The sequence below is a fragment of the Carcharodon carcharias genome, chromosome 17 (assembly GCF_017639515.1).
Source record: "Carcharodon carcharias isolate sCarCar2 chromosome 17, sCarCar2.pri, whole genome shotgun sequence".
Taxonomy (NCBI): domain Eukaryota; kingdom Metazoa; phylum Chordata; class Chondrichthyes; order Lamniformes; family Lamnidae; genus Carcharodon; species Carcharodon carcharias.
This window is the reverse complement of record NC_054483.1, coordinates 110847067-110871068: the sequence shown is the minus strand read 5'-3', so window position 1 is coordinate 110871068 and position 24002 is coordinate 110847067. Positions and strand designations below refer to the sequence as shown.

The following is a 24002-nucleotide window of genomic DNA, read 5'->3' as shown; positions in this document are numbered from 1 at the left end:
GGCCTTCGAATTTTTCATGAAGCCTCATCCGCGGGCGGGATGAGGTTTCACGCAGGGTTTATTAACTGAATAAAAATGTTCATGAAAATTCACGAACATGTCCCAACTTATGTGACACCGTCACACGAGGGGGTCATGTCTGAATAATTTCCCCCCCCCCCACCACTCAAAGCTTCCTTGTGATCTTTAATCTCCCTGAGGCAGCTCCTCGCCTCGGGGAGATATCTGAGCTCTTTCCGGCACACGGGTGAAACAGCGCAGGCCCTGGCGCTCCCTCCTCCGCCCCACCGAAAGCTCCCGGGCACGCGTCACGCTGGTGGGCCTTAAGCAGGAAACTGTCCCCCTGATCTGTATGTTTCATTTTGTTGTTCGTGCAAGTTTTCTCATCTAACCCTATCAGAATAACATTCCAGACTTTGCAAAGCGGCTCTTGTTGAATTTGTTTCCTGAACGTGAATACTTGGAGCTAAGAAGAGGAAGGTGAGTAAACAACAGGTTATAAAAGATAATTTTTTGATGCCTTTGGTTGGACAAGGGAGCAAAGCAAAATTAAAGTTTAAAAAAAACTAAAATAGTTCAACAGGAGAACGGCAAAGTGCAGAGACAACAGACTGTGAATAATGAAATGTTTACATCTTAACATCTGCAGTTAAAATTATTTTAAGTTTATATTTTGGCTCTATGGGGTTAATTTGAAAAGACTAAGAACAGCAACTCTCACATCTTCAGGACATCCCAAAGCACTTCACAGCCAATTGTGGTTAATGTAGTTACATAGGGAAACAGAACAGCCAATTCACACACAGTAAGGCCCTACAAACAGCAATGAGATAACGGACCAGGTAATCTGGTTTAGGTGGCATTGATTAAGGGAGGAATATTGGCCAACACATCAGGAAAGCTTATTTTGAATTGTATCATGAGATCGTCTATATCCACCTGAACAGTCCTGATGCTGTCTCGGTTTATCAGTGACTCTGACAATGCAGAACTCCCACAGTACCACATTGAGCTTAGTTTATACGTTCAGCAACATAGTGGGGCTTGAATGCACAACCTTCTGAGTGCTTTTAACTGAGTCAAACTGATGCAAGGCAGAACACTAAAGCTGCTCCTTATGTCCCAGTGGATATATTGCTGTAATATTAATGTTAACTTAAAGAATGGGATAAACCGAAGCTTATAGTTTGAGTAGCAAGAGTTTGCTGAGCCTGTAAGCAGCCTAAATATATGTAATAAATCTGTGATGATTGAGCTACTGTTGATCAGCATTATTTCTAAGCTGCACTTTAAGGAAACAATCTGGAATGTACCGCGCAGGGTAACATGTAGGTCATGCACATCCTCTGAGTCATCTGCACTCCTCTAATTCTGGCCTCTTGAGCATTCCCAATTTTAACTGTGCCACCATTGGCGGCCATGCCTTCAGTTACCTAGGCCCTAAGCTCTGGAATACCCTCCCTTACACCTCTCCACCTCACTATCCCACCTTCCTCCTTTAAGACACTCCTTAAAACCTAACTCTCTGGCCAAGCTTTTGGTTGCCTGACCTAATATCTCCTCATGAGGCTCAGTATCATACTTCCCTTTACGATACTGTGAAGTGCCCTGGGACATTTCATTATGCTAAAGGTGAGCTTTGAAAATTTGTATTAGGTGAGGGATGAGAATTGACTTTTCAGCTGTTAAGTCTCAAAGGGTAGTAGAGATGACAAGGGACTTTTACAACTTACAAAGGTTTCATAAGTGAAAAGGGAAAGGTTGTTAAATTTTATTTGGCCCAAAATGGAGGCAATGGGAAGACATGAAAGATTTTTATATTATAGAAAAGATGAGTTCAAAGAGGTACTTAGGACAATGGAGTCTAGGATGAAAGGAGAAGAAAGATATTTAAGGAGTGATGTTTAGTTGAGTTGAGGTGGTTGTGGGGGGGAGGTGTCCTGAGACCAGTTCTATGCTGAGAAATGTTGTGAATCTGAAGTAGTCATCCAGTTCAAGCAAGAAAAGTCTTTGTTTTCAGAAAGCAGTCTGTTTCTGAACTTTATTTGGATTTCCACAGCAGAGTAGAAGAGACTGAAAAGTCATGTGGCATACTTTATTAAAATAGCAGCAGTTTGTGCTTTGGGTAATATTACTGGATTTCTATTGTTAAAAATCTATAAGGGAGCTGTTGCCAAGTATTCTGATCAAGCAGTTTTTTCTGAGGAATGTTTTGTAAGACTGCCTCAACTGTATAATTTTAATCTATGCTCTTTCTTCTTGTCAATAAATCTTTTAATTTTAAAATCCTAAAAGTGTTCAAAATATAAAAAAAAATCATGATCAATAAGACAAGTTTTCCTCTGGGATTTGGTTTGCTCAGCGAATAACATTGGCTGTGGTCATAATATTGGGAAATAGGCTTTTAGACCCAACAATCCAGTTCTTCTACTCTAAACGAGCCTTCTCCCAGCCCTCTTCACCTAAACTCACCAGCCTATCCTTCTACCCCTTTCTCCCTCATTACAGGCTTCCCCTTAAATGCATCTAAGGCCGGGATTTTCCAACCCCGTTGTGGACGAGACCCGCCGTGTGTGAGGCAGTGCCCCAGCCAGAAGTCCATTGACTTGCGGCGGGACCGGAAGATCCCAGCGGTGGGCGGGTATAGAAAATCCCACCGTATGTTTCACCTCAACTACTCTCCGTGGTAGGGAGTTCCATGTTGTAACCGCTCTAATGAATGAAGAAGTTCCTGAATTCCCTTTTAGATTTATTAGTCAATTATCTCATACTTATTACCCCCATTCTGGTCTTGTCCACAATTGGACGCATCTTCTCTACATCTACCCTATCAAACTTTTTCATTATGCTGAAGACCACTATCATGTCATCCCTAATTCTTCTCTTTTCTAGAGAAAAGAGCCCCAGCCTGTTCAATCTTTCCTGATGGGTATAAGCTCTCAGTTCTGGTATCATTTTAAGAAATCTTTTTGTGCCTTCTTCAGTGTCTCCATATTCTTTTCATACTATGGAGACCAGGACACTCAATGAGTTGTCTAACCAGAGTTCAGTCCAAGTTTAACTACCCTGATTTACAGTTCTATCATCCAGAAATGAACACCAGAGCTGTTTTTGTTTTTGACCTTTTATGGCCTTATTATCCAGTGTTGTTACATTTGTGTATCTGTATTCCTAGATCCCTCTGTCCCTCTGTCTCATTTGGACACTTACTTTCCAAGATGTCTGTGATCCTCTTATTCTACTAGCAAAATGTATTCACATTTATCTATATTGAAGTTTGTTTGCCAGTTACACGCTCTGCACTTTTATTAATGACTTCCTGTATTTTGTCACCGTCCTCCTCTGTATTAAATACACCCTCAATTTTGCTGTCAAGAAATTGGTAAGGGCTTCATTGCCTCATGATTGATGCCAACATCAAGTTGGTACTAAGACACAAAGGCTCAAACTCTTTGTAAACTTTAAAAAAGACCAGTGCTGACAAGTTGTCAAAAACACATACTTAAATTGAACAGTTGGCAAAAGTGGTTGAGTCTTTTCACTTGCTTTCAACAGGCCTATCAATTTTGCAGTAGTCTGTTTAGCTATGAATTCCTATCCCCCCCCACCCCGCCACCCCCAACACCAGCCCCCACCCCCCTCCCCACCCCCCCCCCACCCCCCACAACTAGCCCCCTCCTCCCAGCATGTACTGCATTCCTATAGCTTAATGTGACTTTTTTCCATTTATTGGCTGGCAGACATGGTGTTAACATGTCTGTTGATGGCTTGTTTATGAATCTTGAAAGACAAGTAAAGGGAGCCTTTACATGTGCTCTTAACCAAAGCAAACCGTTCAGCAATAAGTGAGTAAGAAGTATGAGGCTGGGTAGAACGCTGGGAAATGCTCCAGAACTCCACAGATCAGCAGTAACTTAAATGAGAGCCAGCCACAGCAACAAACTAGTCAAGTTACCTCGAAAACTGAGAATGTGCTAACTGAGTGACACTGATCTCAGTGCCTCCAAACCTGGTTAACATTACCAAGTCTTACAACCAGCCTCAAGGCACCCAGGTTGAAATGTACAAGGAAATGTCCACCAGCGAACAGAGGGGGAAGCAAATTAGGACAGAAGCTGTTTCCTGTTAGTTTCCCACCACAAACTCAATGCCCAACCTGGTTCCAAAATCAACTCTTTTTTTTCTGTCAGTTTGTCCCAGCCAAGTCATTATAATATATGATCAGGAGGGCCAGTGGCATGGGAACCCTGAATCTTTTGATTTTTTGCGGTAAGAGTGAGTTTGAGTTTGAAGGAACAACGTAATGCTGCTGCCGGGATCAGTCGAGACTTCCTCACGTGGAGAGTTTCTGTGCCTGCAAAGTGTAGGGGGTTTGAAGAGTCATTGCTGCAGATGGGAAGGAGTTTTAGCAGCAATCGATTTTTGTTTTTTTTTTTGAGACATTCCTGAACTTGCTTCTGGCAAGTGTGAAAACTGCTGGGAGATTTTAACTCACCCTTTGCATGGAGCTTCTCAGGCGCAGGTATATAGACTAAGTCAGTCATTGTCATGGAGCAGGCAGAGGTGCAGCAGAGGATGGAGGAGAGGAGGATTCAGCTGCATGAATGGTGGATGAACCCTATCAGATATGATTCTCCATCCCTCCCAAAGAACGTAAAGGCAACACAGTTTCAATGGGACCTTTAGTGTGGTGATTGATATCGGAAGAGCTCACTTCACCAAACAGGCAATAGGGAAACTCTGCCTGTCTACTGAAGACCTGGAGTCATACTTCACTTCCTGCATTGCTCAATCTGTAGCTGTGAACATGACAAACATATTCAACATTTATGGCATTTGTTCATGTCAGGCAGTGACAATGGGCCCCTCTGTAAAACAGCCAAGCCGCACTACAAACATTCTCAGATCACTGATGCCCATCTCAGGAGAGCTGGCAAACCCAATGACAACCTCGCAAAGGAAGCTAGCAGTGAGGTGGAGCCAATCGCTGTTGTAGATTTGCTCGCTTTATCAAGGATTATGGCTTTTTGAGCTTCTAAAAACAACCACCTCGCTCGTTTTCCTGAAACAGAAGGGCCTCCCCTCCCTGAATTCACATTATATATGTATATGTTAACAAGTGAATGTGAGATATGCTGGACATTGTCACAATGCATTCATCCTTTGAAATTCTGAGCACTCCAAGGAAGAAAATCAGTCATTGCAAGTTTTGTGGACCATCGGACCCACTCTTGTTATCATGGATAATGATCCCCTACAAAGGCTAACCAAACAGCAGCAGAGTAGAAACACAACAATGAACTTGCCTCTGTCAGAGCTGCGATTGATAGGACCCCGAGACCTTGGCAAGGGCATTAATAGCCACAGAGCCGAAAAGGGTAGCTGTCCTGCCTACTGCATGAGGAGCTACTGCTACACTCATCTGTCCATGTTGCCCTGTCCGTGGCTGTGAAAATGATGACACTCGTCAACTGTTATGGCAGCAGCTCTTTTCAGTTAGTGCTAGGGGATATCAGCCAGGCTGCAGCACAGTTCGATTGTCTCGAAAAATCAGGGACAGTTCTGCAGTGTGCTGCAGCTTCTGCATATAGTCGTGGCCCGCTGTGCCCTAGAAATCTTTGCCATAAAAAAGGGCCTGAACTTTGACATTAATGGAGAGTTGGATCTACCTGCTCTGGAAGCGGACCTGCATGGAGAGCACCTAAATGACTGCTGCAAAGGGCATCATTAATGGCATAACTCGTCTCTGAGGAATTCTCTTCGGTATAACAGTCTAGTTTTGTCACTAATGCCTTCCTCCCCCACCTTCAAATAAAGAACCAATCCTTCAATCCAGTATCATGAGGACATATCTTTACCTCTAAATGGGCTGTGCCAATAGTCTTCACCTGATTAAATAAATCAGCATGAAATAAGAAAGCACACCCCACCCCCCAACCCTGCATGAGCATAAATAAATAAGTGCATATTCTATTTTAATACAACAATGTTCAATGTGAACCCAGAAGCAATGCTTTCTTCAGCCTGTGCTGGGTGGCTACAAGAGCTCCCTAACACTGTGCTACTACCTGCTTCTTTCAGCTGCACCTGAAGGCCAGTAATACGTGAGGTGCTTGCGCCACAAAAGGCTCATGGTTTGGCCGTCTCCCCTCTAACGACTTGTTCCTGGGAGCTGCCACTGCAGCCTGTATCTCTGGTCCCTCTTCCTGGGCAGCCTGATGTTGCTTGCTGTATGCCGTAGGCATGGGGCTGCGAGGGGACGGGTGCCTATATGCCTCACGTTGTACTGTTTGTCCTGAGACACAGGCAGACTGAGGCTGGTCAACGTCAGCCATAACCATCGCGAGTCTGCGATCCCACTGATCAGCAAACTGGCCAGTCTAATGGCAGCTATTAGATCATGAAAGCCCTCAGCAGGTCATTGCCAGGTGCTGGAAGCTGATTCAAAGGGTCTTGTAAATTCTGTCCCCAACGGGTACCTTGGCTGAATCTGTGGGGGGAGGGAGGGGGGGGGTGGGGAGACACCAAGTGGCTGCTGGTCAATCTTTGGCTGGGGCTCTATTGTATATTGCAGTATAGTGGACATATACTCCACTTTAGATTTCAGTGAAGAAAAAGCTTCCCTAACATTGCCACAAATAAGATTTGTAGACTCAAGGGTTACATTCTCAATGATCAATCACGGAGCTGACATGTTCTCCTGTTGTTCCTCAAATATGCTTCTTTTCAGATGTTTACCTGAGTTCTGTGTCTCATGGTTCCGACAGCCGAGAGTAACCATCTCCTCAGCCCCTGAGTGGGCACACTGACAGCCACTTGTCACTCCTCCAGCTCCCAATGTCACAACCTCTGTTGCTTGCACCCTAACTTGTGTCAAGCCCCTTTCCTCTGTCATTGCCCCTGTCTCATTAACTCACATTGGCTCCCGGTCCTGCAATAACTCGATGTTAAAATTCTCAGCCTTGTCTTCAAAACCCCATCTGTGTAACCTTCTGCAGCACAACAACCTCGCAGTGCTCAGCCAATTCAGGCCTCTGGCACGTAACCGATTTTAATTGCATCACCATTGGCGACCATGTCTTAAGTGGCCCAGGTTCCAAGCTCTTGAATTCCCTCCCTAAACCTCCTCATTTAAGACGCTCCTTAGCACCTACCTATCTGACCAAGTGTTTGGTCATCTATCCTAGTGCCTCCTTGGCCTGAATTGGGCAGGTGCGATCGACAGGCCCGGGAGTGACCGGGATACAGACTGCCGACTGCGATCGACCCCCACCCCACCCCCCCCCCAACGGCGATTTCAGGCTTGGCTGGCCAATTAACGGGCAGCCAGCGCAAAGTGTGCGCTGTATAGCTCAACGCTGACAGGGTGAGGGCAGGAAGAGGGCAAGAGACATAGGCCAGCCCTGGCAGAAGGCTCCCTGGAGACCTGAAACCCATGAAATAAGGTTTTTAAAGTCAGGAAAGAAATGCCCAAGCGTCACTATCAGGCACCTGATTTAATTAACGGGACTTAAATCCCCCAGCAGCCATCCTTCAGAGCCTCGGTCCAAGCATCTACCTTACTAATCCAGTAACATTAACACTATTTTACCATCCACCTATGCCAAATGGGCTGCAGCAGTTTGAAAAAGGCAACTCACCACCACCACCTTGTCAAGGGAAATTAGGGATGGGAGATAAATGTTGGTGAGTGTGGGCTTTGGAGGCCAAATCTGGGTGAGCTGCAGCACCTGAACATATAGAGTATGAAAATGCTATCCATAGATTTCTATTTTTTATTTTATTCGATAATAGAAACCTCACCCCGCCCTTGGATGAGGTTTGTTGAAAAATGTGAAGCCCGCCTGGCCGATTTGCCCGTCTGTCTGCCTTAAATTTGCTTTTCATTCGTTCATGGGATGTGGGCGTCGCTGGCTGTGGGCCATCTCTAATTGCCCGTCTCTAATTGCCCTTGCTCAGAGGGCATTTAAGAGTCAACCCCATTGCTGTGGGTCTGGAGTCACATGTAGGCAGATTTCGTTCCCTAAAGGGCATTAGCGAACCAGATGGGGTTTTTTTTAACAACAATCAGCAATGGTTTCATGGTCATCATTAGGCTTTTTAATTTATTTTTTAAATCCCAGGTTTGTATTTAACTTAAATTATGGGACGCTTACCCGACATCATCTCACACGATTTCACGTCCAATTGGCTTGGGCATATGCCCGCCCAATCAGCATAAAATCCTACCCCTTATGTGACCCAGTGCCATATCTTTCTTGCTAAGGCCCCTGTGAAATGCCTTGGGCTGTTTTACACTTTAAAGGCACCATATCAACACAGAATGCTTGCTGTTGTTCTCACTAGCTACTTCTTCCCAGGTGCAAGTAACTGAGCTGGTACATGGAGCATTCACTGCCGTTGAATTTATATTTATTTGAAAACCGAATAACCGCTTCGTGAAATGTGTCTATTTTATTCATTCACAGGATGTGGGCATCACTGGCTAGGCCCAGCATTTATTGCCTGTCCCCAGTTGTCCTTGAGAGAGAGGGTGGTGTGAGCTGATTTCTTGAGCCGTTGCAGTCCATGTGGGGTAGGTACACCCACAGTGCTGTTAGGGAGGGAGTTCCAGGGGATGTGTCTATGTTCACTATAATAGTGTTGAAAGTAATTGTTGCAACTTATTGCATCTGTAATAGTTTATAGTTTACATTTTTAAGTCGCTCTGCCTCATAGTAATAGCTGAAAAATATTAAACCCAAAGGAAAAACATATTTGATTGACGTTTCTCATGCTTTTATTTATTCACAGGATGTATGCATCGCTGGCTGGGCCAGCATTTATCTCCCATCCCTAATTTCCCTTGACAAGGTGGTGGTGAGTTGCCTTTTTGAGCTGCTGCAGCCCATGTGGGGTAGGTGGATGGTAAAATAGTGTTAATGGTACTGGATTAGTAACGTAGATGCTTGGACTGAGGCTCTGAAGGTTGGGTTCAGATCCCACCATGGCTGCTGGGGGACTTAAATTCTATTAATTAAATCAAAATCCGATATCATCATAATAATAAATGAACTACTGGATTAAAACCAATTTGGTTCACTAATGTCCTTCAGGGAAGGAAATCTGCTGGCCTTACCTGGTCTGGCCTACACTTGACTCCAGTTCCACAGCAAAATGGTTGACTCTTAACTGCCTTCTGAAATGGCCTAGCAAGCTACTTAGTTGTGTAAAATTGTTACTGAAAAGCTAAATATGAATAAAACTGGACAGACAACCTGGCATTGACCTAGGCACCAGAAATGACAAAGGCACACACTGATAGCTGTCCCTGCAAAATCTGGCTCAGAAACATCTGGGGTCTTGTGCCAAAATCGGAAGAGCTGCCCCACAGACTGGTCAAACAATTGGCTGAAATAGTTATTAGCACTAAATCATGCCTTACAGCTAATGTCCCAGAATCCTCTGGGTGTGTTCTGATCCACAGGCAGGACAGGCCAGACCCAGCAGAGGTGGTGGCAAATGGCATAGAGTTGGGAGGGAGTTGCCCTGGGTGTTCTCAACATTGACTCCAGACCCCAGGAAGTCCCCTGGAATCAGGTCAAGCATGGACAAGGAAACAGCCTGCTGATTACCACCTCCTGCCCACCTTCAGCTAATGAATGGGCACTCCTCCATGTTGAACACCAATTGAAGCAGTAAAGGTAACAATAGCACAAAATGTACTCTGGGTGAGAAACATTAATAACTATCACCAAGAGTGACTCAGTAGCACCTGAAGACTACAACTACCAGCATCAGGTGGTGAGAGAACTCACAAGAGGGAAAACCCTACTTGACATTAATGTTAGATGTGATTCTGCATTGGACAGCACTTGCTGATTAATCCCAGTTGTGCTAATTTAAGATTATCAGCTAGGTTCACAATCCATACGCAGGGACCTGTCCTCTGCAGGCAAAAGGAACATGTCCTGGTATTGTGCCTTTTACTAGTTAAACAAAAATGTGAGGACCCATAGTTCCCTGGTACGTTGCCCATGGCAAAGCCTTGACCAACCAGAGCTGACTTAGCAACCGATCGGCACTCTTTTGTCATGCTGGCTTTGGAATTTGGCATCCTTGCATCTGGCCTGATGAGTGCGAGACAAAAAGCTTTGACAGCATGTCTCTTTTTTCAGCAATTGCATATATAATGAAATATTGGAATTCAACCCCCATGACATGTAGGCAAACAACCTCTGCTGAGGTACGCAGCAATAATGGGCAGGATGTTACCTTCGTCAGGCGGGCATGTCAGGGGGACCCGGAGGTGGGTGGGGGGGCGGGTGCTGGTGGTGGTGGTGTAGGGGGCTGGGAAAAAGTCCTCTGCCCACGATCGTGGCACCCTCGGCCATGAATTCACACCGGCTGGCTCAGCACTGCCAGGGTGGGGATGGGAGGAGGGTGAGCGTGGAAGACTGTGCATGTGCCGGGGTGGGGGGGGGTGGGGGGGTTGGAAATACACCCGCTGACCTCTCCCTGAGGGCACAGCACCGCTTCGGGGAGCTGAAGGATCAGACGAAGGAAAATAACGATTTCAGAAGTGGTATAAACACGTCCCCCGCGCGTGACTCAGTCACATGGAGAGGGACACGTCAAAATGAAGTTGAACATTTTTTTCCCGTTTTTTTTTTCTCTTATTTGCCGTTGGAAAACTTCAGCCCCCTTGTGGTGGGTGAGGCTTCGTAAAAGATGCAAAGGTTGCCTGGCCTGCCCACCCACCGACCAAACAGTCAGAACCGGCGGCAAAAAGGTACAAATTAACTACTTGACAGGCCTCTTAATGGTCGGCGGGTGCCGAAAGATCGAGAGAGTGCGCGATGTGGTCGGGACACTCGCCCAATGTCATCGCCCGTGAATTTGCACCAACCGGGTCGGAACGCGCACCCACCCACGGGAGGTAAAAACCCCTACCCGATGACTCGGTTGAGTGGCCAGTTCGTCGGTTGAGGCGGGATTTTTTTTTTTGTCAAGGGAAAGTTTCCTCACCCTCTTCCGATTGGGATGTGGGGCCCATCAGTCTCCGCTCGAGGCAGGCGGAGAATGGAAAGGCTGAGCATCTCATCCCCGAGGGGGGCTGGGATTTTCCGATCCTGCCGGTGGCGGAACCGGCAATTTCCGTCCAAAGTCAATGGACTTTTGGTTACTTCCCAAATTTCCTGGGTTCCCCCGCATCAATTCCCGCTGCCGGCGGTACCGGGAGACCCTGGCCATCGCCTCTGACACAGTGTCGGATTGAAGTAGAGGAGCGAGAGGTTTATTCGGCAGCTCTTTGTACACAACCTAGCAGTGCTTGCTAACCCTGAGGACCCACCACTTGCCTTTCCACCACTCTGATGTCACCCTTCCTCTATAACTGCAGGAATTCACTCCTCCTGTCAACCCCAAACACAAGGATAAGACAAAAAATTAAACAGAGGACAGAATGTCTGCAGCTGAGAGATGCTTTTATGTCCGGCCTGTTACTACATTATTCCCACAAGAGATTTTACATTAATTATCAGCAGAAGAGAAGTTTAGCCCTAGTTCTGAAAAGTCCGAGCGCACTAAAGGCACTGATCAGAATAAACTGAACGGTAGTGATTGAATGTTATCAAAGGTTAAATACCTACTGTTGCCATGTTACTGCACTGACCACCGTCCCTGCTGTTTTCATGAACCTGTAAAACAGATGGGGAAATAAGAGGCTTCGGTTATTAAACAGCATGTTGCAAACTCAGCACATATTACTGCTAATGGAACCCTGGCCACCTCGTTCACTGTGTGTCCCATTTTAGAAAGAAGGGAATCACTATCCTTAACGCACTGAATTATTCTGCTAGGGCGGAGCTGCGTCCCATTGAGGGCCACACAAAGTCTAACTGTTAAGTGAACATGAGCTCAGCTAAGTTGAAGATCCATTGTTGCTTGGTGAGGGAACGTTGAAAGTGCTGGTAAATTCCAGGCTACAGCCCAGAAGTGCAATGCCGGGACTGTGATATCTTTGCATGCTAGATGTACTGCACTCAATATCTTAACAAATACTTAGAAGAAATTGGCGTTTTACTGAATTGCAACACAAATAAAACTCATGCTGAAATCTCTCAGACCAACTTTGTTCTAATATCTGGGCAAGAACAGGGTTGGATGGTGCAAGAAAATACTATTGGAGTTGGGGGACGTGTAATGTTCTCTCTGGGGACAGGTCGAACAGGGAAGATGTACTGATGAATGAGTATGCTGCTGTTTTGCATTTTTTCCCTGGGGAAGCAATAATCAACACATATATAACACCTTTAATACAGTCAGAAATACGGGATGAGAGGAGGGAAAATGACAGGGAAAAACTTAAGACAGCTGAGCAGAGGCATGATTCAGGAGCTGGGTTATGTGAAAGCATTTGAAGCTGGACAAATAGCAAGGTGAACAGGCAAATGGTAGGAATGTCAGAGTCCATGTGGCATAACGGTTGCAGGTTCAGCCATTGACAATGGGACAAAGGCAGGGGAACAGTCAGCCGATTGCAGAGCCTGTGAGCTCAGATTATAGATAGGGTGGCAGATCTTTCCTTCCACGGATTGAGCCCACGGAGAGATTTTTGACATCTATGCCCACTGCTCTCCAGTTCGAACAGCTCATCTTCCCACGAGCTGAGCCCAGTTAAACCAATCATGGCAATTCAGCAGAGGCTGCAATTAAAATCTACTGTAGCCGACAGCCTCTTGGATGTGAAAATGCCAACGAGCTGATGTCAAATGCTGTGGCTTTAAACGCAATGCAATATCTATGGACATCTGGTAAGAATGTGAATGATAAAAATAAGCTCTAAGATACAAAGGTTATGCAAAATTATCAGGCGCCATTCCATATTGCTTGGCACATGCTGCTCTTTGTTTCAGCATTGTCACATAATGTATGTGTGCCAGGCATGCACACTGCAAACTAATAAAGCTATCAGAAATGCCAGTGCTTTGATTCACCCGCTTTGCCTCCAGGCAGCATTGCCAGTGTCAACAGCATGATCTATGGACTTTACCAGCTATCAGACTGGGGTAGCACACTACCACATTCGTTCCACTAATTACAGACCCGCTAAAATGATGAATGATTTGGACTTTCCCTATAACAGCTGGGTCTGTCAGTAAAGGATTACAAAGGCAGACAGGTTAACTAGAGCTGTTCTGAAAGCCATTGGAAGTTCAATTGATACAAGACAGATTAGTCGGGTGGAGATCTATCTGTTTCCCTTCAGCTATTGCTGAATGATGAGAACAAGCCACTGATTAGAGAACTCTCTGTGATGTCCCCTTTAGTTTTTTTTTGTTTTATGTTCTAGAGGTTACACAATGCTGGGATTTAATAACCGTTTTGGGCTAATCCTTGTAATTCCAATTTGCTGAATTGAAATTTTTTGGTAACAGCTTCTGAACAACTAAATTCTTACATTATTTACATACAAATTATTCGAAAATTCAACCTTTTGATGCAATCAACAGACATTAAATGATCAGCAGTTATTAAATGAGACAATGTTATACTTAAACTAGGACAATAACTCTTTTAAAAAAATACTTAATTAATTCTTAGGATGTGGGTGTCATTGACAAGGCCAATATTTATTGCTTTTTCTTAGTTATGCAAAGGTGGTGATGGATCATCTTCTTAAAACTGCTGGGCAGCACATTGATGTGTCTGAGCTTGTTGGGCCACGCCAGAGGGAAATTAAGAGTTAAGCACGTTGACTGGAGTGACCTATTGGGCTGGTTGAGTCGGGATGGTAGGCTTCCTTCCGATGAGGGACTTTGGCTGAATTATTATTGGGTTTTCACAATAATCTAACCACTTTATTGTGACTTTCACTGATCCAGTTTTTTAATTCCAGATTTTATTGACAAGATTTAGATCTCAAACTGTCACCACGGGATTATGAACACACGTTCCCTGGATTACTCATCCAGCAAAATAGCCCCTACAATTTGGATACTTACCTTTTTGCCACTTATGCCACTATCAGCACCTTCTTTAGTCTCTAACACTACCATTAACAGTCCCTTTGTCCTGTGTCCATGACGTCTTTGTCAATCTCTGTCCTGAGATCCCACCCATTCCTGACCTTTTATTTTGCTCCATCTGCTCCACCCCCTCAAACAGTATAAAATCCATCACGTTTCTGCTTCTCTTTCGCTCTGAGGAAGAGTCACATTGGACCTGAAACCTTAACTCTGTTTCTCTTTCCACAGATGCTACCAGACCTGCTGAGTTTTTCCAGCATTTTTCAGTTTTTATTTACTACAACTGGGGTACCGTTTTGGAACAATGGAATTGCACTCACACTAAAACGTGGAGGAGGAATAAATTAAAAGCTCCTGGTTGCTGTTGGCTACCGAACACTGGCAAGATATATCACCCACAGCTTTTTTTAAAGAAAAAGACCTTTGATAATATAACTCTTCTGCTGGCCTGATAATACTGCAAAAAGGAGTTGTAATTTTCTCTCTGTTGAGAGTTTTACTGTTATATACAGTTGAATGGAGGGTTTAATTTTAAATGAATAAGTGACTCAGTTAACATCGCGCACACAGCAAAGTGGATTGAATGCACACGCAGAACGTTAACTCTCGACGGTGTAAAATGACTTAAATCAGGCTGCTTGCATTTAATTTTCTACAGGCCCTTAATTTGGTGAAACATGAAGGCTGGTTTTCTGAATTCACACCCCTAGAGCGCAGCCTTGCCCACTAGAAGCACATTGCAGGGAATCCGGACACAATTCCCATGATTTTCAGCCTTAATGTATCAAAATTGATGGAGATGATGGCTAATATTTCCTATTATGTGCACCCCATGGGTGAAGTTCCCCACTGGCAGATAGAATTCTACCAGATGTGGAAATGAAGACAAGTATGGCATCACATCCATGCCTATCACTCACCACATCTGGATTTTAACCAATGTTGCATTAAAGATTACTCAGCAAAAGATCATCCATGGTTTTACTCTTTTAAAATATGTAACTTCATGCAGTTAATTCCATTTTTGCAATTCAAAGCGCTTAATTCAAATGATCTGACATTTGGGGGAAAAAAATCTCCAAATTCTCACTTTGCTACGCTAATTACATTGTTTAATTCACATTGTTCCCGCCTGAGAAATAGGCACCTGAAAGTCAGCAGCGATGGTTGGAAGCTCTCTTGCCTTTGAGTCTGAAGGTTGTGGGTTTAAGTCCTGCAAAATCTATTTGATACCAAGGAAGTGCTGCCCTTCAAATGAGTGCTACAGCCGAAACCCTACGTCACCTTCTCAGGTGGCTGTCAAAGATCCCATGGCCCTGTTTGAAGATGAGCTGGAAATTCATCCTCACCCCCGATCAACTGCATTAAAATAGGTTATCTGATTATTATCCCATGGCTGGCGTGGGATCTGACTGTGCACTAATTGGCTGTTACATTTCAGGCATCACAACAGTGACTACACTTCAAAGGTTATTGGCTGGAAAGTACTTTAAGACGTGTTGAGATTGTGAAAGGCATTATTATAAATCTTTCCTTCTTTGTTCCCACCTCACTGAGACCCGAGGCCTGATTACTGCAGTTATCAGGTGGGCCTGTAAATTTGCAAGCAGCAGTGATTACCTGTTTTGGGTTTAAGTTGTCTTAAAATGCAAAGGGAGATCCTACACTACTCGCAAAACTCTGACTGCAAATTTATCATAATTTGGACTCAGCAATTGTAGGGGATGCGGTATCGCTTTTCCGGCTTATTGGAGGCGGGTTTTGGGCACGCAGGGAGGGGAAAGCCCTGGAAAGTGACGATGGGCCTGGATCCCACTGTGATCCCACCCTCTCCCGGCTTTCCCTGGGACGGCTTTGAAGGGAAGCGGGAACGCCTTCGATCTGTTAGGCAATTCATTCAGTAATTGTTGAGGTTGTTCAGAAGCCAATCATGAGCTGTTTTAGCCCTGAATCCTGGATCTCCCAGCCGCAGAAGCTGCTTCCTAACCTGTCAGCGACTCACCAGGGGCACCCAGGGGAGCGCACAGCGGGAATAGCTTCTTCAGTGAAACTGACAGGCTAGGAAGACTTCGATCAGTTAGACTGAAGAGCTTTATTAAATTCATGTTACAGGGAGTGGGCATCTCTGCCTAGGCCAGCGTTTATTGCCTGTCTCTAATTGCCCTCGAAGGCCAGGTGAGAGACTGCTGTTCAAAGTGCTTTCACTGCACGTGGGTGATTATCAACTTCGGCCCTTCACCCACCTCCAGCTGCAATTCTCTGCTGTCAGCCTTTACCATGGCAAGGGAGCAGCTTATACAACGTAATCTTCTGTCCCTACTGAGAAACAAGAGCAGAAGCCACACCACCGCCGTCAGCAGCTGCACCTTCTCTAGCTGCCTTCTCCTCAGCTGCATGACCCTCCAAAGGGGCAGATGGGATGGACACTGAGACCCAGCTGCAAGGAGGGTGAGACCCCCCCCCCCACCCAACATAGAATCCACAGGAGGGGGGGATCAGCTCTCTTGACATGGCCGAGCACCAGTCTTCCCGGAGGCTCAGACTCCCACAGCAGGTCTCCGCTGACCTCTGCAGCCTCCTGGAACCTCCGGCTCCTTTGTAGTGAACCAGGTGGGCACGCAATGCCCTGGGCAACAAGGTGTCTGTTTTTGGAAACGTGCACTGGTCCCTTTAAATAGAAACCCTTCCATTGACAAAATAGATGCATCATCCCACTCACCACCCCCTCCCCGATGGGTTGGGGAGCTGAAGTCGGGACGTTAATCAGGCGGCTCTGGTAAAGGGCAGATGAATCCTGGTTAGTCTTAAAATGCTGTGTGCAATCCTGACCTCCGAACCACGCGGGGAGATCAAACCACTGGAGATGATCGACAAGGATGTTACAAGATCAGGGAGGAGGACGCAACCTACAGGAAAGGTTGAGAAAGCAAGGAAAGACTTTCATTTCTATAGCGCCTTTCCCGACCTCAGGGCATTCCAAAGCACTCAATTTTCAGCCAGTGAAGGGTAGTCGCTGTTTAACATAGCAGTCTGGCTCTCTGGAAAATAGAATACAATGGGGAGACATCGGAACCACTCCTACAGTCAATTGTCAAGTGCACCGAGTTTGCAGTGGTATCTCTTGCGCTATAAGAGTCCACGTTAGTTTGGAAACTTTTTCGGGCAACCCATATGGCCACCTAAAACAAGCATGAGGTTAAAATAGGGCCTGACATCGGTTTTAGGTCCCCTCTGGGCAATCGAGGCACTGCTCTGCCCCAGGTTTTCCAGGCACAGATGCGGCTCTAGCAAAACCAGGCCTAGCAAAACCCCGGCCTAGCAAACCCCCGGCCTAGCAAAACCCGGGCCTAGCAAAACCCGGGCCTAGCAAAACCCGGGCCTAGCAAAATCCCGGCCCTAGCAAAACCCGGCCCTAGCAAAACCCGGCCCTAGCAAAACCCCGGCCTAGCAAACCCCCGGCCTAGCAAAACCCGGCCTAGCAAAACCCGGGCCTAGCAAAACCCCGGCCTAGCAAAACCCCGGCCTAGCAGAACCCGGCCTAGCAAAACCCGGCCTAGCAAAACCCGGCCTAGCAAAACCCGGCCTAGCAAAAGGTGAACGAAAATGTCTTTAAAGCCAGATGTGGAAACAATGACGACTCCTGAGAGTGTGGCTTCCGGCCTTCAATCACGCCAACCGCCCGGCCCCTTACCACCAATTAAGTTCTCCTTCCCCCTCCGTGGCCTTGCCTGCTACCAGCAAGGTGGGTGACCCAGAACTGGAACATTGGCATGGACCAAGCTGCCTCGGGAAATATCAGTGGCTGACCCGGTCTTTGGAAGGGACCATGACATGCACAGGAAATGCTGGAAAAGCTCAGCAGCTCTTGACAGCACCTGTGGAGAGAGAAACGATGTTAACGTTTTGAGTCCGCTGGGGCTCTGAATAAGAGTCACTCGGACTCGAAACGTTAACTCTTGTTGCTCTCTCCGCAGACGCTGCCGGACCTGCTGAGCTTTTCCAGCATTTTCTGCTTTATTTCAGATTTCCAGCATCCGCGGTATTTTGCTCTAACCTTTGAAGGGGCCACTTCCGGCAGCTCAGATAGAGGCCTGGAATTGTTTTGGCGGGAGGAAAATATTTGTGGGGCTAGGAGGAAGAGGCTCCTCAAGACCACCGCGGCCTGCTGTCTGTCCCTGCTGGAGGCCCGGACTGGACCGGAAACCCCATCCCCCACCTAGGCCGACCCCCGGGGGGATGTTTTGCCAACTTTTCACCGGCTGGCATGGTGCAACCTGCACTTGCAACTCACTGCAGCCAAACGAGGACCAAATTCGCAAAACGGTTCAGACCTCCTGACTCATCCTGCCTTCACCCACCTTGCACCTCTTTGGTGCAGAGGTCAAATCAACGTCCCGGCTCTTGGTAAGGGTTGATTTCTCCGCCGCTCCCCAGCCCATCCTGGGGAGATTTGGAACAGGCGCAAGGAGCTTCCTCACTGGGAAATTGAACAGGAACCGCCTGACACCGACAGAGGCCTCGCAACACCCCTCTGACATGCCCCGAGAGTCACTCCGTGTGCCTGGCGTTGCAAAGATCAAGAAGCCAAACTCAGGACAACAAAGCAAGACCTTAACCTTACCATAGGTTTCAAAATTATTTTCTCCTCTGATGTCAGTTTGTAGTAATAATACATTTATCAGCAGGATTTACTTTAACCAGCAGACTGTAACATAGAAACTAATTCGGAAACAAATCAGGTGGCAGAAAAAGTTGGTATCATGATGCTGTCAGGTGATCGTGAAACCCAGTTGGTTCAATAATGTCCTTTAGGAAACAAAACCTTCTGCCCTTCCCCACTCTGGCCAACATGTGATTCTAGTTTCTGTGCCAATGTGGTTAACTCTTAACTCTTGACAATAGTGCAAACTTAAAGGCTTTGTATCAAAATGCATGTAGCATTCGGAATAAAGCTAATGAGTTAACAGCGCAAATAGAGATAAACAGGTATGATTTGGTGGCGATTACTGAGATGTGGTTTCAGGGAGAACAGGTTTGGCAGTTGAATATCCAAGGGTACTCAGTGTTTCAGAAGGATAGGCAGGAAAGAAAAGGAGGTGGTGTAGCTTTGTTAGTAAAGGAAGAGATCAGTGCTATAGTGAGGAATGATATAGACACTGGAGAGCAAGACGTAGAGTCAGTTTGGGTACAAATAAGAAATAGCAAGGGAAAGAAGTCCCTGGTGGGAGTAATCTATAGGTCCCCAAACAGTAGTTTAGCAGTAGGGCACAGTATAAACCAGGAAATACTGGGAGCATGTAAGAAAGGCGTGGCAATAATCACGGGTGATTTTAATATGCATATAGACTGGACTAATCAAATTGGCAAGGGTAGCCTCGAGGGAGAGCTCATAGAGTGTATTAGAGATTGTTTCTCGGAGCATTGTGTTGTGGAACTAACCAGGTAGTAGGCTATTCTGGATTTGGTTTTGTGTAATGAGATGGGATTAATTAATTAATGATCTCAGAGTAAAGGGTCCTCTAGGGAAGAGTGATCATAGCATTTAGAATTTCAAGTTCAGTTTGGGAGCGAGAAACTTGAGTCCCACACTAGTGTTCTGGAGTTAAACTAAGGTAACTACATAGGCATGAGGGCAGATTTAGCCCTAGTGGACTGGGCAGGAAGACTACAAGGTGATGAACAGTGGCAGATATTTAAGGAGATATTCAATTCCTCCCAAGTAAAATACATTCCAAAGAGGGAGAAAGATGGCAAGGGGAGGGAAAAGTATCCATGGCTAAGCAAGGAAGTTAAATATAACATAAAGGCAAAAACTAAGGCATACCAAATTGCAAAGGTCAGTGGCAGGCTGGAAGATTGGGAAACTTTTAAAGATCAACAAAGGGTTACTAAAAAAATAATAAAAAGAGCAAAGGTAAATTATGAAAGAAAACTAGCACAAAATGTAAAAACTGATAGCAAAAGCTTCTACAAACATATAAAAGAAAGAGTAGCTAAAGTGAATGTTGGTCCCTTGGAGGATGAGACTGGGGAGTTAATAGTGGGGAACGCAGAAATGGCAGAGACGCTTAATCAATATTTTGCCTCAGTTTTCACGGTGGAGGACACTAGTACCAACCCAATAGTAACAGGTAGAGCAGAGGGTATAGAGAAGGAGAAACTTAGAACAATCACCATCACTAGAGAAAAAGTACTGAGCAAACTATTGGGGTTAAAGGGTAACAAGTCCCCAGGACCTGATGGCCTACATCCCAGGGTCTTAAAGGAAGTGGCAGCAGAGAGGGTGGATGCATTGGCTTTAATATTCCAAAATTCCCTGGATTCTGGAAAGGTTCCAGTGGATTGGAAAAATGCTAATATAATGCCCTCATTCAAAAAGGAGGGAGGCAGAAAACAGGAAACTATAGACCAGTTAGTTTAACGTCTGTCATTGGGAACTTGTTGGAATCCATTATTAAGGAAGTAGTAATGGGGCATTTGGAAAGTCAAAATGCAATCCATCCGAGTCAGCATGGTTTTATGAAGAGTAAATCATGTTTGACTAATTTGCTAAAATTCTTTGAAGATGTGACAAGCAAAGTAGATAATAGGGATCCTGTAGATGTAGTATATCTGGAATTCTGGAAGGCCTTTGATAAGGTGCCACACAAAAGATTAATACACAAGATAAGATCACACGGAGTTAGGGGTAATATATTAGCTTGGATATATGATTGGCTAACCAACAGAAAGCAGAGAGTCGGGATAAATGGGTCTTTTTCTGAATGGCAAGCTGTAACTAGTGGGGTGCCACAGGGATCGGTCCTTGGGCCCCAACTATTTACAATCCCTATTAATGACTTGGATTCAGGGATAGAAGGAACTATAGCTAAATTTGCAGATGATACCAAGATAGGTGGGAAAATAAGTTGTAATGAAGAAATAAGAAATTTACAAATGGATATGGACAGGTTAAGTGAATGGGCCAAAATTTGGAAGGTAGAGTTTAAAGTGGATAATTGTGAGGATAATTTTGGTCGGAAGAATAAAAAGGTGACTTATTATTTAAATGGAGAGAAACTTCAGAATGCTTCAGTGCAGAGGGATCTGGGTGTCCTCGTGCATGAATCACTGAAAGCTAGTATGCAGGTACAGCAGGTAATAAGGAAGGCAAATGGAATTTTGGCATTTATTGCTAAAGGAATAGAGTATAAAAATAGGGAAGTGTTGTTGCAACTGTACAAGGCATTGGTGAGACCGCACCTGGAGTACTGAGCACAGCTTTGGTCCCCTTACTTGAGGAAGGATGTAGTTGCATTGGAGGCACTAGATTGATTCCAGAGATCCGGGGCTTGTCTTTTGAGGAGTGATTGAGCAGTTTAGGCCTTTGGTCGCTAGAGTTTAGAAGGATGAGAGGAGATCTAATTGAGGTATATAAGGTGCTAAAGGGGAGAGACAATGTAGACGTGGAGCAGATGTTTCTCCTTCTGGGGCATCCTAGAATGAGAGGCCATAGTTTTAGGCGAAGGGGTGGTAGATTTAAATCAGAGATGAGGAGGAATTACTTTTCTCAAAGGGTCGTGAATCTGTGGAATTCACTACCTCAGAGTGCAGTGGATGCTGGGACGCTGAATAAATTTCAGGAGGAGATAGACAGATTTTTAATTAGCAACGGGTTGAAAGGTTATGGGGAGAGGGCGGGAAATTGGAGTTGAGACCAAAATGAGATCAGCCATGATCGTATTGAATAGCAGGGCATGCTCGAGGGGCTGAACTGCCTACTCCTGCTCCTAGTTCTTATGTAACTGTGCTCTGAAGCAACTAGTTGACTGGGTTGTACAATCAAAGACCAGCATATGTTAACCATGGCTTCAGTGGGTAGCACTCTCACCAGTGAGGCAGAAGTCTCTGGGTTCAAGTTCCACTCCAGGACTTGAACACAATAATCCAACACTGATGCTTCAGTGCAATATTGACGGAATGCTGCATTGTCAGAGGTGCTGTCTTTTGAATGAGACATTAAACCGAGGCCCTGCTTGCTCTCTCAGGTGGCAGAAAGCAACCCCATGGTACTATTCTGAAGAAGATCAGGGGATTTATCCCTGGTGCCCTGGGCAATATTTATCCCATAATCAACTTCGCAAGAAACAGGCTTTCTGGCCATTATCTTATTGTTTGTGGGAACTTGCTGTGCACAAATTAGCTGCTGGATTTCCTACATTACAGTAGTGACTACACTTCAGAAGTAGTTTATTGGCTGTGACGCAGTTTGGGACATCTTGTGATGCTATATTAACACAAGTCTTTCTTTATTCTTTCTGTTTCACCACACCACGCTGCTGTCAATACTCTCCCCTATCATTTGCCACATGTCTTGCCACTTGACACCCTATAAGCTATGCAGGAGCAGAGTTGGTAACTCTGGCAGCAGTTCACCAGTGCCATGTGTTGTATCTCTATGTTTGGCTAACAAATTGACCAATCTCATACAGGACTGGTAAACTAAATAGGTTCTGTTTACTGGAAGAGGCAGCACAGGATTGCTCAACTGACAGACTTACTAGAAAGATTTGTTACCCGGTCCTGCCTCTGAAATTAATTCTAACTCTTGTAATATTTTGAGTTGTAAAGGTGCTAGTTAATGACGAACCCCCACCTTCTCCTAAGCTGGAGTTAAAGAGAGGCATGAGTGTTAGAGGGCTGAGTTATGAGGATAGATTGGAGTGACGCAGGAAAGAAGGAACCTGAGAGGTGATTTTCTCGAGGCATTTAAGATAGGAAAGGATGGTGGCAAAGGGACATCTGCAATGTTCCTTTGAGTAAAGCGGTGGGAGCAGGACAAGGGAGAAGCAAAAGGTACCGTTGAGGCTGATATCAGAAATTATTTTGCATAAACATTCAGCTATTGTTAACAGGAAAGTACAGCTACAAGTTCCTCACACCACATGCTGCTAGCTAACTGAAAGCCACTCTGAACAACGTCAGCCGGTCACTTGGCTTACATCCTGGCTACTTACTCATTAGCGTATTCTCTCTTAAAGGGACATCACTGCACCATTAAGAAGGTGGTTGCCAGCCTCTGCCAGGAGAAGGCAGATCAAGCATTTTAAAACTCCAAGGGCAAAATTTTGCCATTGCTGGGCTCAGCGTGAGGGGTAGGGGGGTGGGGGCGAGCGGGAGCAGTTGGGAAGCCCCTTTGCCGCCCGCGATTGGGCCACGACCGTGATTTCATGCTGACGGTCCAATTAACACCCACCCAGTGTGAACCGCAAGCAGCGGCACTGCCTGTGTTTGGGGGGAGGAGGAGGAGGAGGAGGGCAAGTGGGGAATCCCTCCCGTGGATGAGGTCTCACTAAAATTGACAAGGCCGCTTGACCTCATCGCCTGCCCCGCCAATCGTAACGTCGCGCGATGACATCATCGCGCATCAGTTTACGCTCGTTCAGGCCGGGCGCGGGCCCACCCGAAAAGCAGGAAATTCTGGCCCAAGTACAGCCGATAACGGAGGAGGTGTTGGTGAGGGTGTGAGGGTCCCTGACAGAGGAAATTTACTGGAGGGGGTTCAAGGGATGAGGGACTTTAGCTTACAAACTTAGGTCGAAGAAGCTGGGGGGGTCTCCTCGGGACAAAGCAGATTGAGGGGAGATCTGAAACGCGTGTATCAGATAAGGTGGACAAAGATAAACTGTTCCCATTGGTAGGTCGTACAAGGACGAGAGGACACAGATTTAAGGCGTTGATCAAGGGGGGCAAGGGGGCGGTGTTAATGGCCTTGAAGTCGATGCCTACAAGGGCGGTGGAAGCGGAGACGATCGACGATTTCAACAGGGAATTGGATCGGTGCTTGAGGCAAATGAACCTGCAGAGCTGCAGGAGTAGAATGGGGGGAATGGGACCGACAGGCCTACGCTATGGGGAGCCGGCATGGACTCGATGGGCTGAATGGCCACCTTCCATGCTATGGACTGTACACCTCATTTACCGTTGGCTGCAATCTTCTGATCTAAAGACCCT

General features: G+C 45.8%; 1 protein-coding gene across 1 annotated transcript in view; it reads right to left on the bottom strand.

Annotated features, from left to right (window-relative positions):
- hpse2 (heparanase 2) overlaps nt 1-24002 on the bottom strand; it is a 521818-nt gene that overhangs the window by 100778 nt on the left and 397038 nt on the right. The window contains exon 6 of the mRNA XM_041209324.1: nt 11631-11678. Within this exon, the coding sequence (XP_041065258.1) occupies nt 11631-11678 (48 nt within the window). The remainder of the gene's footprint in view (nt 1-11630; nt 11679-24002) is intronic.